The sequence below is a fragment of the Convolutriloba macropyga genome, chromosome 5 (assembly GCF_964194025.1).
Source record: "Convolutriloba macropyga chromosome 5, txConMacr16.3, whole genome shotgun sequence".
In the NCBI taxonomy this organism is placed as follows: domain Eukaryota; kingdom Metazoa; phylum Xenacoelomorpha; order Acoela; family Convolutidae; genus Convolutriloba; species Convolutriloba macropyga.
In genome coordinates this window covers 46,176,907-46,199,854 of record NC_134472.1, presented here as the reverse complement: position 1 = coordinate 46,199,854, position 22,948 = coordinate 46,176,907, and the positions used below count along the sequence as shown (strand labels likewise).

The 22,948-nt window shown below is 33.3% G+C and overlaps 1 protein-coding gene across 2 annotated transcripts; it reads right to left on the bottom strand.

Annotated features, from left to right (window-relative positions):
• Positions 1–706: 706 nt before the first annotated feature.
• Positions 707–21,977, bottom strand: LOC142340040 (uncharacterized). 2 transcript variants are annotated; one of them, XM_075390441.1, is made up of 4 exons: positions 21,957–21,977; positions 16,343–16,481; positions 11,409–11,615; positions 707–1,134 (listed from the first exon to the last, which is right to left on the bottom strand). In XM_075390441.1, the coding sequence occupies exons 2-4, from the start codon at positions 16,378–16,380 to the stop codon at positions 855–857; spliced, it is 525 nt and encodes a 174-aa protein (XP_075246556.1). In that variant the 5' UTR covers positions 16,381–16,481; positions 21,957–21,977; the 3' UTR covers positions 707–854. The 2 variants fall into 2 exon arrangements, with proteins under 2 accessions (XP_075246556.1, XP_075246555.1); XM_075390440.1 differs by lacking the exon at positions 21,957–21,977 and adding an exon at positions 20,486–20,822.
• Positions 21,978–22,948: the final 971 nt, after the last annotated feature.

Genomic DNA, 22,948 nt, shown 5'->3' with positions numbered 1-22,948 from the left:
TCAAATTAATTTGAATTCCGAGGATAAAGCGCTAATATTGAAAGTTCGAAATTTTAACATCGGGATGGCATTTGTTTTCATTTTTAACAAGCAATGAAACAATTGAACAGCAGCTTGGGCTTAAAATGTTAATGTAATTGATTGTCAACCCGCTCTTGCAGTACAAGTAACACTTTATCCAATCGAATATCTGAAGCTATGAACCCAGGATAAACTCAATTTGAGTTTTCAAATCTGAAACTTTTTGCCGTGTGACGGGTTTGAATATGTGAGGACTCACATTGCAATTTCTTATTGATACATTTTGAGAAGACCCCAGTCCTCATTAGCCCGCAAGTGGATTCTTTACCGCTTTTGTCTGGAATGAAGGAATTCACTAATAATCCAAATGAGGGAAAAAATCTATATCATTCACCGAGCAAAAAATCTATATCATTATCTGGAGATAGGGATTTTTAGCAAATTTTGCAGAGTCAATATTGAAAAACGGAACTAATTACTAATAGCTGCCAGTATAACAAAAACACTGCTGTTTTTACTTGTCACAATTAGAATGGATAAAAATTGCAAACAATTTTTATCAGAGATAGGCACCTCTCATTTCTAATTTCTGACAACATTCTTTTAACAGTGTTTCTCGAAGTTTAATTTAAAATAAAATGCGGGAATTTCAGTTTCAGAGTGGTGAGAGGAAAACTAAAATATCTTTTAAAAAAGCTATTATTAATTCCATGACCATAAAATTCTGTATAATTTTAAAACTACAAACTGCTCGTCGGAGATGAAAAGTGCGTTTGTTCACGCCGTTTTACAACCAATATCCGTTTCTTCACAGCTCCACTCTCTCTTCTCACTCACTTCCGGTCGGGGCTGTTGCCGTTGATCGAGTTTGATTTCTTGAGATCAAAGAAAGCTTTCATAGCCGTCACCAGGAAAATGAGCAGTGCGCTTGAAATGAGCAGAGATAGCAGCATGAGCATTGAAACTGGCCGAGATACGACAGAAGCTTCGTCGTTTTCGGACCGGTCCATAAACATTTCCATGTCTGCAATTAGAGATTGCAGAGCGAATTCCACTCCGAAAAAGGCGAGGTGTGAGTTGAAGTTGCGGGCCATCACGTATTTCTCCATTGTGCTGTAATGCAAAAAAAACTGAAAACAAGCACTACTAAATACAAAACAATAAGTTTATGAACGGAATTGCAGTTTTTAATATGAAATCTTAATTTTTGTTTTTACAGTTAAATCTATAAAACAAAAATTATGTAACGATAATAGATTCTGATGAATTATGTTGGCATGATATTAGGCGAATACTTAATTAGACAAGAGCATTTTTGTAGACATTAGGCAAACGTTTTTTAGCTAAAATTTTGTGTGAATCAGGCAAACACAACCGAAACAACTTCAGAACGCTACATATGGGACGTGAAAAATCCCTTTAACTAGGGCTATAACAAAGTGAAGGGCTATCCTATTACGATTATTCTTCTACGTATTTGTAAATATCAACTTTACCCTGCGTTTCAGCGTTATCAGAAGTTTCTTTTTCCCAAAAAAGCTCCAAACATGTTACACCTTAAAGTTTTTCTTCAAAACAGGCATAATAATTTTTTGACTTTGTAAATACACGGCAATAAAAACGAAAGATTCGAAACAACTGCTGAAGCGTTTCCTGTATCATTTAGACCCTTTCTGATAGCTCCCTCCTCAAAAATTTTTATAAAGCCCATCATTATGTTAGCACAGTACGAGCGCTTGACGGTTGCAAATGAAAGGCAACCGCTTAGTTGGGGAGGGTGACAATAACAGATATAGACCCATTTTTTTAAATCGCGAAGTGAGCATATGCATAAAGCATAGCACTAGATAGCGTCATAACGTTAGACGTTGTTTGCATGATTAAATTAAAATGTTGGTGAAAAAAATGATTCTACATAATGCCAACAAGCAATTGAGCTTTTGCCTCCTTTTACTCTATTCGTTTGGGAGGGGGGCTGAAGGTACAAAACGAAGAGGATATTAATAAATTATCTAGTGAAAAGAATTTTCGAGGATCCAACGCCAATACGCCAAAAATTTGAGTTTCTAGGAAATCAGGACAGCAGAGACCATATCTCTTAAATGTCGCCTTAAAAAATCTCAAGGGGACTTACACAAAAATCAGGTGCTGCTTACATTTCTCTGAACAGTGAAAAACAGTAAAACATTAACATTAAAACAAAAAGACTTGTTTCTCATTTTCAGCGTTTGTGTCCTTCCAAGTTAATCAGAACCTTGATTTCTTTAGAATTTCACTAAAGCCGTGAATAGTTGGATTAAACTGTTAAAGACGCTAATTTTCAAATTTTCTTTCATGTATTTTCTGTTATTTTTTGGTACAAATGCGGGTCAGGTTGGAACAGCACCCGAAGTGATAAAATGACGGCCAAGATTATAAAAAGGCAAATTAATTCTTACTTTGGTCATTCATTGGCCAATAAGGAATATTGAGGACACTATACCATTTTATATTGTGAAATAGGTTTTACAACGCCTACGTTTTTGGCGTCCGTTGAAAAATTAGAAAAATTTATTCAGCACGGTTTGTTTACATATTAAGGCAATTTTTTTGTTTATACATGAATTCTTTTTGTAAAGTACTTGAAATTTTAGGGGTTTTCTATTTTCTATCTGTTCCTCGAAAACAATTTCATGAAAGTAGTCGCTAACTGAGACATGAGGGTTTCATAAACAAAGAATGGACTGTCTATCATCTTAACAAGAACATATCTACACAAGGAGGTTCGGTAACGTGTGATCGCATAAAATTCCGGCCCCGCTCATCCACAATTTTGGTATAAATGTCTACCAAATGAGGAACAGATAGAAAATAGAAAACCCCCAAAATTTCAAGTACTTTACAAAAAGAATTCTTGTATAAACAAAAAAAATTGCCTCCAAAGCAAACCACTCAGTGGAGTAAAAAATGCCGCATTACGTTGATCAGATCTGTCGTTATTAAGAAAGAGATTCAAGACGAACAGCAAAATCAAACAACAACAACAACAAACGTTAATTGCATCCAAAACTACGTCATTTTTTTAAATGAAACTAAAAACAAAGTCAAAATAGCGTCATATGAAACCTAAGTAAAAAAACAACATGTAGTTCTTTAGAAACTTCACTTAATAAGGCTTGGTAGCAATTAGACAAAAAAAGAGCAAAGCTAAAAAATTCGCTCATATTTTTAAAAACAATTAATTTCAAAATAATGAAAACCACTAGAGATCAACTGGAAGCATACCATAGGTTTACGATTATCTATGCTTCTGTAGGATGTCATTATTACCTGTCATTATTAAATTTTTTAGGCGGTTTCAAAAAGAGCAACAAATAGAAACAACAAAACAATTTCAATTAAAACTGGCCAGAAAAAGCTGTCGAAGCCGTTGAGCCATCTTTTGCCTCTCAAAATATGTTCGGTTGCTCTTTCTTTGCACGCCAAAAATTTTGTGCGTAATCGCTTTTTTTTGAGACTAGGTAACAAGTAAATAAAAAATAAAAATGGTCAGAACTAAGTGATACTATTGTTTCTTTTCGAAAAAAATTCTTTTCAAAAACATGAAACACATATGCCACAAAAAATTAATTATGTTCAATTATTTGTCAAAGGGAAACCCCTGCAACTGGTTATTATGCAGAATATGTCTTAAGTATACAAAAAGAACATATCATCAAACACAATTTTACTTTTTTTGAGCAACGCGTGCCGAAGCCAGTAAAGCAATAACGTGTTCTTTAAAAAATATTTGGTTTTGTGACACAAATCCTTTGCGATACCCTCTCGTGACACCAATAATGTCAAACTTGACCTGTGATTAACGAGACTAGGTAATAATTAACCAATAAAGAGAACAAAATTCGAAGCAAAAAATGTGTTTTTTTTTTAATTTTTGAAAATAATTGAATGGTTTTCAAAGTCATGAAAGCCATGAGCTATCTGCCAAAATCAGAACATAGGCTCCTCTGTTGTTTCATCAATTCTCAATCAAACCTGCTTTATCCAGGAAATTTCATACGACTAAAAACACAAAGAAAACCACAGTTAAAGGCAAAAGTAACAAATTCAATTGAGTTCTTCGAGAAAGTGATATTGAAGACGTTAAGACCATTATCTTTACCCTTAAAAGTTTTCATATGTTCAATTGTGCCTTCCTTTGAACGCCAATACTGTGTTGTGTGGAGTTTTAATAATGGGATGATGTGACAAAATGAGAAAAAAGTGAATATAAGCAAATGCTAAAAAGTAAAAAAAAAATTGAAATGCAGTATTACTAAAGCCAGAAAACTAAAACTTAACGCGCAAAACTGCTATAATAGTTAAAAATTAAAATCAGAAGAAAGATGCAAAATTTTTTGCTAACACTAGGCTACTTGTGGACCAAATAAAGGCAAACTTCAATAAGCAATTGTTTATATAGAAATCATATATCTTTAAAAGTCAATATGACGAAACGATTTTAAATGAAAAAGCTATATTGAATAATTTGGAGCTGCTTAAGAAACCAATGGGACCTATCACCAAAGAGAATTTTGTTTTGACTTGTTGTGTTCTTTATTTAATAAAAAAAATACCGATTTTGTTATTTTAAAAAAAGACCGACTGCTTACAATCCGAATTATTCTTGGATTGTATTAGTCAAAGAGTTGTCCACAACTAGCCCTGCTAATGCTGTTTGTTCATACGTGCCACCTTTTTTCAAATTATATCGATACAGATAATTTGTTACTTAAAAAATCAAAAATAAATGCTCCAGTTTTGATAATTATCAAGTAAATATAGAAAAAACGGTAAAATTTAAACTACAGAGCACTCTCAATGGAATTTGGTAGTATGACTACCCCCTTAGAGTCTACAGAGATTGTGTTAGTGGTTTATGGGTGTGACATTTTGGCAAATTTAATCAAAGTGGACTAACAAATCTCATTTTGTAAATGAAAAAGGCTGAATTTTAAAATATATCTCCAAAATTTTTGCCAAAAAAATTAAATCAAAACAAACAATAAAACCTTTCTGTCTTTCAAAATAAGATCAACAACACTGTTCTCAGCAATTTTAATTTAATTAAGCAAAATTGTCGAAAGTTTAGGCAAAAATTCCGGAAAATGTGAAAAAAATAACGCAAATCGGTCGAATATTTACAAAAAATTTAAACTCGATAACTCGCTCTAGAAAATGTAATTTAATTAAATCTTTTTAATTCCATATTCTACGATGAACGGGCTGTTTGATGATAACACTCACAACTCTCTATGTTTAATATATCGATCGGTCAAAATTGACTGAACAAAAAAAACCAGTTGAGTATATAGTTCCTCACCCCTCAAGAGGGGTCGGAACAAAAACTTCACTACATTTTTCCGCTGAATTGTTATTCAGGTACCTCACAAAGTTTTCCGAGGCACTTGCTTTGATGTTCATCTAAGAGACAAAAAGTTTTGGAAAATTTTTCAGTTTAAGGTCAACCATTGCTTTTGCCCTTTTGGATATTTAATTAGTTTCTCTTTGTCATCGAAAACTATATGAATGTGAGATATAAATCTTCAGAATAGAAATGAGAAAGCACAATTAGAACCACCTATAAAAACGAATCATGGCTTTTGCAAAAATCCAATCGACCGTAAGAAATCAAGTGTCACCAAAATTTTTATAACAACGAGATGCAATTGCAGAAAACAACAAAAAATTTTTTGCTGTTCATTTGTGGAGCAATTTTGTGTCCTCGCAATTTTAATTTTCCCACAAATGTTCCGGAATATTTCCCGTAGAATTCTGAATAGTTAGATTAATTTCTTAGATACATTAACGTTCAAACTTGTTTTTATGCATTTTTACCAAAGTTAACATGTCCAAACTCTGGGGCCGAGGTGCGACAGCATCCGGGGATGTTAAATGACAGCCAAGAATCCCAAAACAATTTTTTTGCTTGTAAGGTTGTGAATCCTTAGCAGGTGATTTAAGGAACACGTTATTGAATTGATTTTTGAAGAACATAATAAAAGCCTAAACATCTTGCTTCGAACCACAATTTTGTGGAGCCTAGAATGCTTTGTCCAGGGGGTGTCTCTCATGAGGGCTTCTTAGGCGTTTGAATTGATTTCCGTTCACACTTCACAAATTTTGATTCAAAACAATTTTTGGAAAGTAAGACAGGAGGCTTGATAATGTGCGTTTGCACATATTGTTCCGACCCGATTTCATCTACATTTCTGACTCAGTTATCAACCAAATGAAGAAATGTTCAAAAATAGATGTTTGAGTTCAAACAAATCGTTACACATTCAAAGTCCAAAGTGAATTACATGATACCATGCTGCATTAGGGCGTTCACGAGGTCTCCCATCAATAAGACTGCGAGAAAAGTAAACAAAAAACAAAATAATCAAAAAAGAAGAAAGACATTTACGGCAGAAACTCAAAATCTAAATATAAAAACACCTAGTAACAAAGTCAAAATACAATTAGATAAAACCTTAAACAAACAAATTTAATTTTTTTTAAGTAGATAGGACTTATCTTTGATAAGACTAGGTAACAAGTCGACCAAAAAAAAAGATTGAGATGTAGTTCACAAATCCAACAAAATTTTTCAATCAAATATTTTCAAAATTCTCAAAAACTATTGTTTTTAAATGAAATTTTCATAATTGTTCTACATTTATAAAAGTCTTTTCTAAATCTTCATAAAAGTATTAAGGAAACCAATAGGACATGTCTTTGCATACATTAAACCATAGAACCGGACTAAAGATGCAGAAAAGTTCAAACAATTTACAAAGTATTGAAGCCATTAAATTCATTACCTATAATATGAATTTTATGCTTTTTTAGCTCCTACTTCAAAAAATACTCACGCTAATTCGGTTAATATAAACAAAAAAAAACAAATATATTCTCTTGGGTCTCTTTTGAAAGTTGTTTTTTTAAAAAGCGATTATGATAAAACAAGAGAAAAAGAAAAACAAATATTGGCCACTCAAAAAAATTTTATGAAAACGAATTCTCTCCAAAAAACAGAGCATCATTCATGAGATAATATCAATAGACACGCTAATGGTTAAAATACATGAAAATGTTTGGGATCTGTCAATTGTGACAATAAATTACAAGTTGACAATAAGGACAACAAAAATTGGAAAGTTTAAAATTCTAAAACTTTTGAGAACAAAAATATCATAGATTTTTTAACAGCAATGGAATATTTATAATAGTAATGATTTGACGATTTGACTTCGAAAAAATAAAAAATAAGAAAAATATATTAAAACCATAAACATGTTCTGAAAACCCTATCACCAAAGCCATTAAAACTAATAGCTTTCAAGGAAATTCAATAATTAGGCTAAATGTTGCCTCGAAAGGACTACAATGTTATTTGCCGTTCATATGTCATTAATAACTCCTCACAAAAAGTCTTATCACCTTATCACTATGAAAACGACAATGACAGGTGACATCCAAGAACAAAGTAGAAAAATGCGAAGAAAAAGTGCCGTTAAAACCATAAACGTTTCTCAGAAAACTATATCTATGATCAATTGAACGTCTCTTCAAACTCAAGAGGCAGTGTCAGAAAAGAACAAAAAATTAAAATTTTAAAAGGAATCAAAAATATGAAAAAATCCCGAAAAACCATTACGGGAACTCCTCGTGGCATCGAAATCATAAAATCACTATTTAGAAGATAAAAACGCTTACCAAATTATTTTCGGTTTCAGTATAGGGAATAAGGGTTGTCTAATTAGTGGAAATGACATACTAGTTCACAGAAACCTCAAAAAATTAAAGATCGATTATTGTTCAAAACTATTTGTACAAATTTTTTTTAAAGTCTTAACAGCCATTAGTACCGAAGTTATGAAGAATTATGAAAAGTTTCCAAAAAAACAAAAAAGGAAAACTTGTGGTATCGAAGTCATAAAATCAAAATTTGGAAGATAAAAATGCTTACAAAATTAGTTTTGGTTTCAATAGAGTGAATAAGGGTTCTGTTTTTAGTGGAACAGACCTACGAGTTCACAGAAATCTTAGAAAGCTTAGGATCGGTTATTATTCAAATTTTTTTTTCAAATATTTATTTTTTAAGTCTTAACAGTCATTAGCTTTCAACTTGAATCACCAGATAAATTCACTTTTTGGGAAGCCTATCACAGCTTTAGTCAACGCGTCTGTGCCATAGGCCTACGAAAATTTTCAAAGGCTCCAGAATTTTATTTAAAAAATTACGAAAAGTAGAATTTTATTTAAAAAATTACGAAAAGTCAGAGTGGAAGCCATTAAAAACATGCGCGATTCCTTTAAACAGTTTATTTGATTATCAATCCTGTTTTGACAAAAAATTAGGTTTGTCATTATGAGAATTTTAATACCAAAATTGACTAGTCTCTAAGCTACCTAAAAAACAAAAAATGATGATTTTTAAAACAGACAGCTCATCTATGGACTTCGAATTGTGTTGATAATAAACTTCCTTCCCGATGAGACCAAAACAAGCCTTTTTCGGCTTTCGTCTATTATGAACACAAAATTGTTTCATTTTGTAGCTGAAAAACTTGTTTTGAATCAACATTTTGACTGCAAAAATCTTAAATTCAACAAAAAACAATGCAAAAAGTGAACAAAATCGTGCCAATTATCACATGTTCACAAAGTTTAAACTCCCCGAAAAAAAAACAAAATTCAAAAAATCTTTTTAATTTCAAATTCGACGTTTGACGAATTTTTCAATGATATCACTCACAATCCTGCACGATGTCACTCAATGATATCACTCACAATCCTGTTCGGCCAAAATTGACTGAACAAAAAAACCCATTTGAGTATGTAGCTAATAATTTTTTGGATTTTCAGTATTTTGTTGACCACAACGACCCTGACACCAATATAAAAAAACTGTTTTTATTTGAGTTTCTGTATACATCACCAAGTTTAAGATTACATTGTATATTTCTAAAGTTTCCAGTTAATCGCATCTTGTTCACGTAACTTTTTTTAATCTTTCATCTTGTGAGCATTTATTCAAACGCAAAAATCATGTAATAATAAACCCAAATTTGGATTTCAAAGCAGACTGAGCTGATACTGCTGTATAATAGCTAAATAAGTCGCACAACATGTAAGAGTTGCAAACAACAAATAACAATAACTTTTTTAAAAACTTGAAGGTGCTTTGAAGGCAGCGAAAAAATTTTATTTGAATGGACAATTGAAATTGGTTTTTGTCGCAAAATTTTTATCTTGAATTTCTTTTGGAATTTAAATCTTGTAGTATAATCGGAGTATTTGGATTGATAATCCATTTTGAACTCTGATTAAAATCTCAAATATGGGAAATTGGATAATTGACATGAATACTTCAAGCATTCTGACTTCTTGCAGGATGTATATTCTTTCAAATTTGTTTCTATGCACTCTTCTGCATTGTTAAGAACATCAACATTTTTGAAGTCGTACGCATAATGTGTTGCCAATTTACTTCAAGTAGATCTCTGTATGGAGTTGTTCTTTCATAATCTGACAATTTGTTGGTTTGATTTGTTTGATTTTAGATTTTCTCGAGACATGCAATTGTTCATTAATTGCTGAAGGCCGTTAGGAACCCCTTTTTCGTCAGTAAAATATGCAAATTGATAGCAAAATATGCAGTTGCTGCATCAGTAGGTGCTTGTTTCTGTTTATTGGTCGTTATAGGTTTCATTTTCAAAGCGTACTGAAAAATTGGCAAAAAATAGTAGCCTTGAAAACGATATCATCTTTACAGAATTGATCCATGTATCAATTAGTACATCGATATTCGCACTTGAAAATCAAATAAACTTCGATAAATGCCTAATGATTTTCACCCATATAGCCACAAAGTCTCAATATTTGCAGTGCTATTTAAAAACAGTTAATTACATTGCGTCTAAAGTGGTCTTCTATCGACATTATTTCTATTATGTCTCTTCTCTTAACTCTGGTTATTAAATGCGTCAAAGGGCGATAATTGTTTAGAACAACGTCGCCACAGGTTGATTATAACGGGCTTTTTTATCCTCAATTAATTTGTTATTCTATGGAATTTTGTTTGTCTATCACGGAAAGCAAGTAATGATTATTTCTGTGGAATACTTTGCTTAAAAGGTACTAACAATGCGTGGAAGTCAACAAATACTTTTTAATAATGCATTGTTTTCAGAACTCTTCAGATGAGCTGAAAAGAACGGGACAGCCATCATGTCTCCTGTACATTGTAAACAAAAAAGTAAACAAATAAACAAGAATAAATAAGTAAACGATGCAGGCTTTCATTCCGTGCCGCTGAAACAGTTACCCTTGGGAACGAGCATAAAAGGTAAAAATGTGATCAAAAACGAAACAAAACACCTCACGAAACTTGAAAGGAATCAGCCACAAACAGTAGCTATGAGAAACCGCCTCTCTTTCCATTTAAAAAAAAACTACCTGTTTTCAGATCTTGTCTGTCTTATTTTGAGAATGTAAATAATTGTCGGTTTTGAAGAAAAGTGTTTCATGAATAACTAAAACTAACAAACAGACAATGTAAAGATTACATATAATCGACAAATATATATATATATCACAGCAGATCAATGAATCAAATTCGTAAAATCAATTCACAAAAATTTGAATTAATGGAAAAAATTTTTGAATGCATGACATGAAATGCATTTATAGAAGGAAGCCAAAATTAAGTGAAAATCTTACCAAAGCCACTAGTTTATATATAAACGTTAGTGTTATTGGAGTAGAAAATTGTGAAATAGGTCGAAAACAATTTAGAAGTTTTCAGAAAAATTATGTGAAAGTATACTTGAATTGCAAAAATTGCGACAGTTTCGGAAAATGTTTGATTGCACTGTATCAAATTTTGCTGAGAAAAACAAAAATTGGTGGTATTTATAATTGGTCAGCATAAATGTTTTCCATTTGCAGTGACCTCAATGCATTATAATTTTTATACCTGTATAATTTTTATTCTTGTCATGAAATTTTGCCGTCCATGTCACGAGATCCTTTATAGGAGAAAAAACGTTATATACCAAAATTTTGAAATATAAGCTTTTTTCTCACAAGATCTTACAAGATAAACATTAACGCGAAAAGCATTTTTTAGGAATCGCAAGTTTGAGTTCCAAAAGGGTCCTCTGGTCACGCCACCTTACAGGGCTCTGGGGGAATTTTCGCTCACAATTTCAGGATGACAAACTGACAAAAACACTCGAAAACATAGATGTTTTCTGATCAGAATTTCGACCATAAATCATCTCCATCTTGGACGGTCTGACTTCGGAGGCCAATTTGGTCTGGTGTTCTTTTAAATTTCGAAAACCAATTCTGCATTTATACAGCTGTGTTTTACAAACCTGAGGTATCTAGAGGGTTTCTGCTCCGAGTATATATAAGTCCTGATCAAGTCAACTTCTTCGCAGAAGTTCTCACAGTCGAAGTAGGTCTGGTCTAATGTTACAAGGATGTAAAGGGCATTCTTACACACTGATGCATCGTGTTTCCAAGAAGACATGATCTCTCGCATGAATTGACTGTATGCAGTCGCCGTTGCTATTTCATCACTAAAATAGAGACACTTTGCCTTCCTCGGAGTAATAAATGTAAGTCCTATATTGTATATTGTTTACGTCAGTGAATTTGAATAACTCATCATACAAAATGATTTAATACAAAATGATATTAATATCATTAATACAAAATGATATTAATATTTTTGGAGGATTCTCGGGGAAAGCTCGCAACGAACAAACAAATTGCCTCAATAGGTGATAAAAAGAAGTTTTCAGCGCTTTTGATTCTCCTTACTTTTCAGTCGACTAGCTCACGCAATCTCAATTTCGCAGTAATACGCTCCTCTGCTATCATGTTGATGCCAGATTACCAAGAGATGCCAGATTATGGGCGGCGCATAGAAAGGTTAATGCTATCAAAATTGCTCAGTAAGCTTGAGGATAGTCCTAGGTCTCCTTGAAAAATCATTCAATCCCAAGACTTCGTGCCGGGAACATCCTCAGCTGAGTTGCAGCTCAAAAATGATTTGCACAGTTTCTGATTTGCACAGAAAATGTTACGATTTTGAAGAAATTTTTTAAAATCAAGTTCTTAGATTGTACCACCAGTGAGTTCAGCAGATCCTTCAAATGCTTTGATTATCTTTCGTTCAACACCTCGAAACAATGTTTAAAAACTAACGCTTTTAACGCTCAAATTCTAAAGAATTTTGGGTCACCACGGTACGGTAATGTTAATGTAACCTAACCGATGGCAGTAAATGCGTTAATAGTTAAAACTTCAAGTTAAAGGTGACTTCCAAGTTAGCCGTGACCACATTGTTTCAAACCCCATGAAATAGTGGTCTGGAACTTCATGCCAGCCCAGCTTTATTTTTGTCAGCCAATGTTGCCCAATCTTTTGCGCCGCGATATGAAATGGAACTAATTAAAAGACCTCAAAAACTGAATCGCTCATCCAAGAAACATTTTCCTGTTTCTTAAATCTCAAAACGATACAGAAGACTAAAATTTGCAAATACTTCTCTTCGTTGCCCCTTACCGTCTCAAAAAAGCTTAAGTAGTCAAAATGGATGGAAAATGTGCTCTGCAAGACATAAAACAAATTCAGATATTTTCAACAATTGCCCCCCTTTGCAAAAGGGGGGCTATTCTTGAAAAGAATTTAAGCGAGGGATTTTTTAACCAATCAGAGACGACTAATAACTTTCCGTGTATGCTCATACCCTGCTAAACTGGATAGAATAAAATGCGCCATGCTAGGGCAATTAGACGAATTGGAATAGAAAGCGAAAAGAATTTCCTACTGGCGGGTCGGTGGGCGCGCTTCGCGGCTTCACTTCAATAACCGACCCGCGATTTCCGGATTACATCCCACAACTATCACATGATGAATAGCATAACTGATTCACAAAGTACCACTTCTAACGTACATTAATTGAAAAAATTAAAATGGAAAAATGAAGAAAAATATTGGCAGACTCATGATCAAATATCTATTTTTTGCAAAGTAATTATGCTCATCAGAAGATTCATTTGCCACGGCCGGCCAACGTATAAGAATATTACTTTGAAAATGCTCAAAAAAATTTATTAGAATTTTTTTAGGAAGTTTTTCGTGTTGTACCAAATCAAATTTTGATTCACAAAGTTACTCAAAAAGAAAACTTAGCATTTATAAAAGTACCATTCTTCCTAGAGTTTTGTCGATAGCTGTTTCCCCTCTTGGGTCATAAACATTTTGAATCAATGATTCAATTTTTAGAAAATCAAAGCCAACACACACGGCAAAAAAATTTCTTGAATATCAATCAGCCTTCAAGAAACTCATATAGCAGATTTCTTAATAATTTTTTCACTACCTTTTTACAAGGGAATTCTTTTTAAATGCGAACCATGTAATTGTATTCACTTTCTGAATACAATGTTTTTTTTAGGCTGCAGTACGCGCCTGCATTTGTCATTGCACATCAGTGTTGTCTTGTTTCTCGTGTTTGTTTTACATTCAAGTCTAAATGATGACAATCATTAATGGAAACGTTGCTGAGGTTTCTGCAGGTTGTATGCATTAAAATTTAAGAAATAAAAACCAGACCCCAGTTTTCTGCCACAAGCCTCAAAAATATTTGTAAGATGTATTTGTCATGTTCTTCAACGATTCCTCTCATAATTTTTTAGTGCTGACAACCAAAAAATATCTGAAATTCTTACGATGTTTTTTGTCATGAAAATTTGCTCAAATTGTTATCTTTGAAAAGCAATTGTAGTAGTGGTGTCAGTTGAGTCTGCCTACTTCTTATTTTAGTTCTGATTAATTAAAGATGTATCAAATAAAACATGGACACAATTTTCTGCTTCCGTGCCCACTGACTCTCAAACTTGTTAATTTTAAAGTAAGAAAAGCAGAGTTTAAAATAAAGAGATTGCTTAACAATTCGCCCGTCATTAGCCGGTTACGTTCTCGCTTGTTTTTAAGCTTTCGATTTCGTTTTTGAGTGCATTGTTGATATAAAACAAAAAAAATGATAATATATTTCTGTTAAACTCAATTACGATATGAAGATGAGTGAATCACAAAAAACAATTAGAATTGTTTTTGGTCAAAAGATTTCTGCTAAAATCTCAAAAGATTCGAATCTGAGTGTATGGCTAATTTTTAAAACATTAAGTAGTAAGCGATTTGAACAAACGAAGCGATATATCAAAAGTTTTTCCTGGATCATAGCAATCCTTACACAGTTTATAGTAAATCAATTGATTGTGTATTTGAAGAGTCAGCTCATCGTTCCGTGTTTCATGCAACGCTTCAGCGTATTCAATATAAGCTTAGTATAAATTTTTCTCGTCTATTTGCTAATTATACCGACATTTTAACAGGACTCTTTAACGTTGAAACTTGACATCATTTGGTCAAGCGGAAAAACTGTCCATCCCAGGTTTTTGCCATGCACGGCAACACTTTTTTTTGCAAGTTAGGGTACTTTTAATTTCGAATGATCTCAAAATGGCAAATCTCGGAAAATGAATTGATTTTTTTTGTTTCCAGCAAAAAAAGTTTCTGTTCTTTGGTAATAAATAAACAGGGTCAAATCGGTAAATCTTGCAATTTTCAAACAGCATAAATTTAAAAAGTTTGTGAGGTGTTAACATTAAAGATAAATTTCTGATCCTCATATATTTTTAAAAAAAATTGTTTTGGGTACTCAAACAATAAATGAAAAAAACACTTGTTCAGTTTAAAGGGTACGGCAGAAATAGACAAAATATTGCCAAAGTTATGCAAAATTTTGAATTATGTCTACTTCTTTTTATCAAAAATACAAAACCACACTTCATTCCGTAAACAATTTTATTTCGGATACAGTTTTTGACTGAAAAAAAACCCAACTTTTTTGAATCTTTAGTTTTTGAATAAAAAAGATAAAAAATTATTGATTTCTGGGAACTAAGTGATTAGCGTCAATTGGACAAAAACCTATTATGGTTATCAATTGCCATTGATTAAAAAGTAGATTTAGTTTTTTTTGCTCTGAAACCTTATTAAAAACAGAGGTTTTTATCAAAAATGTAATTTCTCCAACAAACAAAATCTCTGTACTTCATCGAAATCGTCAGTGATATGCTTTTTGGAAGACATCAGAAAAATTGAGCAATTAGGATTTTCGAGTTGCCAATTTTGTCGTCTATTCACTTTTCTGCATCTTGGTTCTGAAAAAACGGAAATAAGCTGCACCAGAAAGATGATAGACGTTGATTAAAAAACGCCAATGGTTGTTGCTACCAAAATAAGTTGACCGTTTCCAATTTTTTTGTGTCCCAGGGAATAAAGTTTTCGAAAGATTGAGACCTAATGGGCATATTTTAGTTCCGGCAAAAGAAAAAAGTTTGATAGAAACACATATTTTCAAACAGTTTCCTAGTGCGTTCCGCAAGCAAACAAACAGTGTGAAACGATGTTTTATTATCAACAGTTTTTCATTTCACAGGAACTCAAAAATACTCAGAAGGCTCAAACGTTCAAAAATGTCTGAACAATCAGCTCAAATGGAGCATTGTCCAAAACGAATAAAACCGTGTTTATTTTTTAATTTAAATTTTTTTGTCATTGATTTGGTCAATAATTTTTCGGTATTTCAAAGGTCCTCGACCAAAGCCGAGCGCATCCTTTACTGAACGGTCTTCAATGAACCATAATAATAATTCTAATAGTAATACTGATAATAATAATTTTAATATTAGTAATAATAATATTTTTTATTACAATTATTATTATTATTATTGCTGGGGGGATCTTTACCTGAATAATACTAAGAAAAGTTGAACTTAATGAAATTAACTCTTTTAATCAATCAAAATTGTTTGGAAAGAATAAGATCCGAACAGACTTTTCTGAGTTAGATCAATCATGTAATCCGAATCATAGCTCCCTTCTTCAAATTTTTCTATTCGCTTCGGTTTTTGTGACATATGGAGTTACTAAATTATTAAAATGAAGTCAACAGGCCGAAAGAAAAGCATTTGTGAGAAGGAACAAAAATCAGTTGTCTATTATTCCTAATTTATAAGCGTATGGGACTTCAGTATCTGATTCCACACAGTTTTGATCTATTGTTGTCTGAGATCCTGTAATGGTGAGTTATTGGATGTTTTTAGTGGATGGTTGAATTATAGGATAGTTCAATTAGTGTGGATCGTTGATTTATTGGAGAGCTTCTCTCGTATTGATTCATTAACGGTCACAAAAATAGCGTAGGTCTGTAAATGGGGATATAATGAACCTGTTGATTCTATCGGTGATGAAGACAAGTGTGTTCATGCCTATAGGCCTCTCATAGCACAGTTTGAACCTGTCAGTACAGATGCATGAAGTCCTGTTGAAGAATAACTCCACCTGCGACTCAAATTGAACCACGAAATCTGAAATCACTACCCAGGATAAGGTGTGCGACCCAAGCCAGCTCTGATCAGAGTTACTTGCGTCGCACACAGGGGTACCAGACCATCCAGACCGAAATCGACTCTGATCAGAACAACTTAACTTTACTCGCGCACCTTAACTTGACTCGCGTGTCAGACCCGCTTCAAATAGCGCACTGGTTTCACAATAACGTACTTGGGTTGCGCACGTGGGGTACCCCGACAGACACTTTTAAACGTTGAAGTAGCAGCAATTATTGGTATAATGTGTTGGTTTCAGAGTAATAGACGCTATATTATGTATATGATTTTCCAGTTTTCAGTAAAAAAATATTGTTTCCAAACAAAAAGCTTTTAGCCCAACAGCCATTACCGAAAATTAGTCCTTAGCGTGGTATTTGATGTTCGTCAGGTAAAATTGGGATGTGCTCTTCAAAAAAAAACAGTCCCCTCGGGGGGTTAATTTTCTCTTTTTGTTGGACTCAGTTTTCTCGGTTGCCCCCCTTGCTTCTGAGTTGAATTTGAAAACGTTAGATTAGTTTCTGATCACACCGCAAAGACTCTGAAAATGGCTCTGTTTAGACTATCCGAATCATACTACGACACTATCCAACTATCCAAACTCTAGATAAGGCTATGATCAGAAAAAAAATTGTTAAATTTTTGCGAGAAATGACTGTTTTGATTGGGTTTTTAAACAAAAATCACCTTCAAGCGTTTTTGACCCTTTTTGAGCAGTTTTTTTTATGATAAGATCTTATCAAAAGCATTGTCATAGTTTTTATTGCGCAATTAAATTTTTCTATGATAAAAATGCAGTTTCTTGGACTTACCAACTTAGAAGACATTATCAGATACTTATCAGAATTTGTATTAGCTAATATTTATCTGATATGTTTTTTTTTACTAATATTAAATATCATATCATATCCTTCAAGATAAATATCATCTGAAGAATTTTACAAGATTCGTGCAAAAATAACAACCGATTGCCTTTCTCAACTTTCTATCTTAGACTTAGAGGAAATCAGTGAATGTCAAAAATGGCCAATGACTACGTTTCCAATGTCGGTCGCAAGACAGGAACATTTTTGAACCACAAAAAATTACTTTACAAAATATACACAGAGAACAAAAAGCTAATGAATTCATCACATGGGTATATTAATCCAACGCCAAAATTGCATAAAGAGCAGTTCAAAGTTTCAATCACACGTGGTGCTGGCAGAAGGGGACGCAGTCCTGAGAAAAAGCACAGCAATGCCTTGCAAGCGGGCAAAAAGCAAAGGAAAATAAGTAGGTAAATTAGTTTTCTTATAAATTAATTCAAAATTGTAAAAGTAACATATTTTGCTCAAGAAAACGTGAATTTTAATTTCCTGAAAAATTGTCAGAAACTGCTAAATAATAATTAAAAATTTCAAAATAGATGTTAAATTTAAAAGCCCCTCAATATGATGCTAGGCTTCCGAAGTTCCAGCAAAATTCTTTTAAGATCACCACTGGGTTTTAAGAACTTGCACTAAACGTAGTTCTCAAGATCTTGCGACAAAAAAACTGATTTTGACGAAGAAATCTGTTGTAGCTCTTGAAACCAAATTAATTCAGAGGTTGAAAATAATCAAGCGGTTGAATTTTGCTAACAAAACTGATAATACCGAAAAATTACTGAATCCATGAAATTAAGCATTACTTCTTGACTATCACCGTTCATGCGTTTGGAAGAAATATCAGTGCACTAAAAATCTGGCTAAACTAATTTTTCCTCACAAATTTCATGCTTTTTGCTATAAACAAATCTTAAATATCAGAGAACATTAAGCTAATCTACAGCTCATGATAAAAAAAATTACTGGGATCAAAGTTTTTGTACATAAATGACATCTTTGAAAACTTTTTTTGAATCAAAGCCAATTATAATTACATTTCAACACGGGTGATTGTATCTATGCCTAATATGTGGCATTTCCATTGCTCCATTTTTTTTAACAAACCATAATGGCTTCTTCTCTAACATACCTGACAGCACATATTTGACTTAAAAAATTTTTGCAAAGAATTGAAACACTAGAAGCATCCAGAAGCGCAGAGTAGTCTCACCACAGCAAAATTTGCTTGATCTTAGATGATATTTAGGCCGGTTGAATCCTGACTTTGACACAAAAACTAGCGCGTGAAAAATGGATTGCCGTTTAGTCAGATCAAATGTCAACCAACAACGAACTGCAAGAGCACAATGAAATTTGGGAGAGTGATGCCTTAATTTGACTCATTTCGATGTCATGGAGTCTAATCAAAAGTGCAAGTGCCAATCAGGAATGCCAAAGTTCGGACTGTACGATCAGTGTCAATTTGGCCCAACAACTCAGAGTAGCTGCATATGTTCCTTATGCTTAGACTATTCAAAAAGGGTCATACATAATTTCTACTTTTTAAGCATGATTCGTATTCCATAAACACGATTTGCGCTAAGGCGTAAAAAACGGCCTGAAATTTAGAAGTTTTACAAGAAATTTCATTCTCATCTTCTCCGCTTAAACAGTAAAGATGGCTGAACAGCTTTTTTTCTTTCTCTGGTTGCCCAGTTGTCAGATTTTCATGGACAAAATACAACAACAAATCTACAAAATAAAAAATCAATTAAGACGTCGCGCACAGTATGCATGCCCACGCTACCTGAATAATAACAGTTTCGAGGCCCAAAAATTAGGTAGAAGACAGCCAAAAATGGCAAACAAATCCCAAAAAGTTACTAAACAAAGTTTCAAGAGAACTAAAATCATCACTGGATTGCATCAGAGTAAACCTCAGAGCTTTCTCTTGCTATGAAAAAATTTCCAGAGGTACCGGCGAAGAAAAAAATAAAAGTCTTTCTTGTTCTCACAGAAGGTTGTTTCACTGTTGCTTTCGAGTGTTTATCTCCAGCCACAGAACTGTCCGAGTTTTTTGAAGAAATGAAACGAGATTTTTTGAAAAAGAAACAAATTTGAGCCTGGAGAAGCAATCACTTATATTTTGGTGTGCAATACAATCATACGGCAAATGTTTGTTAGATGTCCAAACAAGCTAAATGCAGTAGGCTATTTGGAGACTTTGAATAATTACAACAAACAAAAGCAACGCATTTTCAGGACCTTATTTTTCAAGATGACACTCCTGTGCATATATCGAAGGTTGTCTGCAACGGAGTGGAAGGTATATTTTCCAAGCAGATTGTCCATATTTGAATCCGATTGAAAACTTATGGACAATTTTTAAGCAGAAGTTACGTATACAGAGATTTTTTGGAATTATTTAGATTCCGAAAGACTTATAAAGACTTAATAAAATTTTTGAAATGCTAAAATAAATTCATTTTCAAGTACATTTAGCCTTTGTTCATCAGAGCTGCAACCTGTCTGTTTCATTTTGTTTCAATCCGGAAAGTAAACGAAAACAATCAGCATTGTTGAAGGTGAATTCTGTAAACAACTTTTTTTTTCAAATAGACAGATAAAAAGACAGATTGATTGATGAATATCGAAGAGGTAAATGAAACTTTTTATGGACAAGTTAACAAAATCAGGCCATTTTGAATTTCGCCTTGAATCACAAGTCTTCTTAATCGTTCGACATTTTTGGAACTCTAAATACCCAGAACTATTTAAAAAAAATGCTAAAGCTGCGACAGCAATGAATCAACTGATGTGTTTTGTGAAAAACTCGACATCTTTGTTTCATCTTTTTACAAAACCTGGTCAAAAACAATGGCTTGCGGAATTAAAAGCTGACACACACTTTTTCCAGATTTTTTTGTCTATAACTGTACAAGGTTTACGTATAGCCTGCAGCTCGTATTTACTTGTAATTAAAAAAAAATTAAATAGACAAAAGAACTTTCACTATCCTAGACCTGTTTTTTTAAACATCTTCGGTCATTTCAGACATTGCACAAAGAATGGAAACGCAAAACACATTTGAAGTTAAAAATAGCTGCTCTTATGTTGTGATTTCGGTCATCTTACCTGCTCCGAAACTCGATTGAAGTTCACTTTCGATGCAAACACGTTGAGTTGGCGAGCACGCACTATGACAATCAGCAGACCATAAATATTTAACAAACCACAAACAGCAGTAAAACGTGAAAAATTTCATTGTTGAACGATCGAACTTCAAAAATTGAGTTCACAAAAAAAAGAAAGTTTTGATGCTAAAATTATGAGGAGTTATTTAGAATGTTAGAGGTAGAATGTTTTGTTCAAGTATAGTACGCAGATTTTGTGATTAGCATAAAGTCGATCATTTGCATTTCAAAAATCCTGTGGATTACGACATTAGCATTGGTTACTGCCTTCGGCTCCAATTAAGTTCGATTTTCAAAGGGAATGAGTAAAGTTGGATTTGGTAGCCTCAGCAACACAGCCTATTTGTTCTGCATTGTTCTCTGGCCGACTTTAATAAAAACAGCAAACATACAATTTCCAGTACAAACTTCTGCCATCCATATATGGGTTATTTAGATAAATCACATTTGAGTTTCTTAATGCTCAGGTCATCATTTATGTTTTGGTTGGAATTTGAAAAGAAAAATTCCCCACTCCAGATTTCCAAATTCTACACAGTTTCACTATGCTCAAGTCGTCATTTCTTGTTTGGCGCAGACTAGGAATTCAATTAGAAGAATTATAGTTTCAAACTAAGACTCATTTACACCAAAAAACCAAGTCAGTTCATTGCAACAAACAGCAGAACCTCTGAGATTTTTAGTGGAGGTCTCTTACAGCAGAATCTCTAGGGCTCATAAAAACAAATTGCAACGATATTACAACCAACCTTGGAAGTATATAATTATAGTGAATACAACCTACTTCGCTTCAATTCTGAGGAAGTTTAACTTTCAAAATTTTCAGTTCCAACCAGAACCAAATTTCATCAACATTTAAGCATTTTTAAACACTGTCTACCCTTTTCCTTAATCGTTCTGTGGCAAACCAGTAGTATAAAAACGAAAATACACACAAATTTTGTCTAACAGACTCATATCTCAAACCAAGATGACAATCACGAAGTATGAAAACAAAAAATTTCTCATATATGCGCACCATAAAAAATCAACAAATGTTTTATTTGATCGTTGATATGAGAAATCGTTTTAAATCGTTGATATGAGAATGGTTTTTACTTAGAACGTTACAAATCCACTTTATGGCGTTATCAACAAACAGTCTGAAAAAATGTGTAATCGTCATTTTGACTGCTGACTGTCATCGCTGATAACAAACAAGCAAACAAACAAAAAACCTATGACAAAAATATAGTGCAAATTTGGCAGAGATGCGCGAGTCAGTGAGACAATGATTATGTAAAACTTATACTGTTAAATGCTTTCTTATCGTTCCAGCCCAAAAATTAAAACATATATTGTGATGGTTTCAATGAAGCATCAAGAAACTCAGAAGTTTTATTAAAGTTTCAAAGAACGAAAGAAGAACTTACCTGACGAACTTTATTGCTGTGTCGATAAGTAATGGCTACAAAACTAAACTCAATTCTAACTTTGTTTTGGCGCTATCATTATCTTATTGACCTATCAATCATATGTCAAAAGTAAATTCTCCCACCAACAGAAACCTGATTCTAACATCCACCGACCTCCAACAAATGAACTCGATTGTACCCAAGCCATATATGATTCACATGAAATGTTGATGAAAATAGAAAATCACCTCCGGGATTTGGAGGTAAGATCTATTCACATGCCAATCATGCAAAATATTTTTAGCTAATCTAAATTTTCTCTGTATATTTTCGCATAGATAACCACTATAAATACAAGCTAATTTTTGTATATTTTCAGTTCAAAATTTAATTTAAAATTCAACTTATTGAATTCTTTGACCCGTGTTATCGACCACGACAATGGTGTCCAGACCAGCTACAGACAGACAAATTTTGGATCTACAGAATGCAGAATCAGCTACTGCGTGGATTATGTCTTTTGTGGCGAAATGTCGCGCAGAGAAGAAAGAGGACAAGGTCAGCACCGATGGTACTGTACAGGACCTACAAGTAACCAATCTCTTTCTTAGTATGTGCGGGCAAGATGCAATTATTAAACTTAGGAGCTTAATGAGTCCTAGGAATTTGATAGACACACCGTATAAAGACATCAGATTGGCGATTCAAAATTATATTTCTCCTAAAGAGAGAGTAGTAACGGCAGAAAGGGCTAAATTTCTGTCCGTAATCCAAGGTGTAGGGGAGTCAGACGACGACTTCCTAGCACGTCTTAGAGAAGAAGCACGCTATTGTGACTTCGAAAAATTGAAAACAGCGGCCAACCCCGAAGAGGAGTTGGTAAAAATAAAGTTTATCTCAGGTTTGAGGGACCCTGAAGCAGAACTTAGACAACTAGACGGTATTAAAGCAAAACCAGCAATGTCGGTTACTGAAATGACCGAGAGTTTACAGTTCAGAAGTCAAGCAAT

What these genes read in the sequence shown, in the direction of transcription:
- LOC142340040 (XM_075390440.1), bottom strand. Translation starts at nt 20,615, where the DNA reads ATGAAATTTTTCACGTTTTACTGCTGTTTGTGGTTTGTTAAATATTTA. An exon ending in ATCACCGATAGAATCAACAG is followed by an intron (nt 11,616 to 16,342) that starts GTTCATTATATC and finishes TCTCTATTTTAG; the next exon opens with TGATGAAATAGCAACGGCGA. An exon ending in AAACCCTCTAGATACCTCAG is followed by an intron (nt 1,135 to 11,408) that starts GTTTGTAAAACA and finishes TTTGCATTACAG; the next exon opens with CACAATGGAGAAATACGTGA.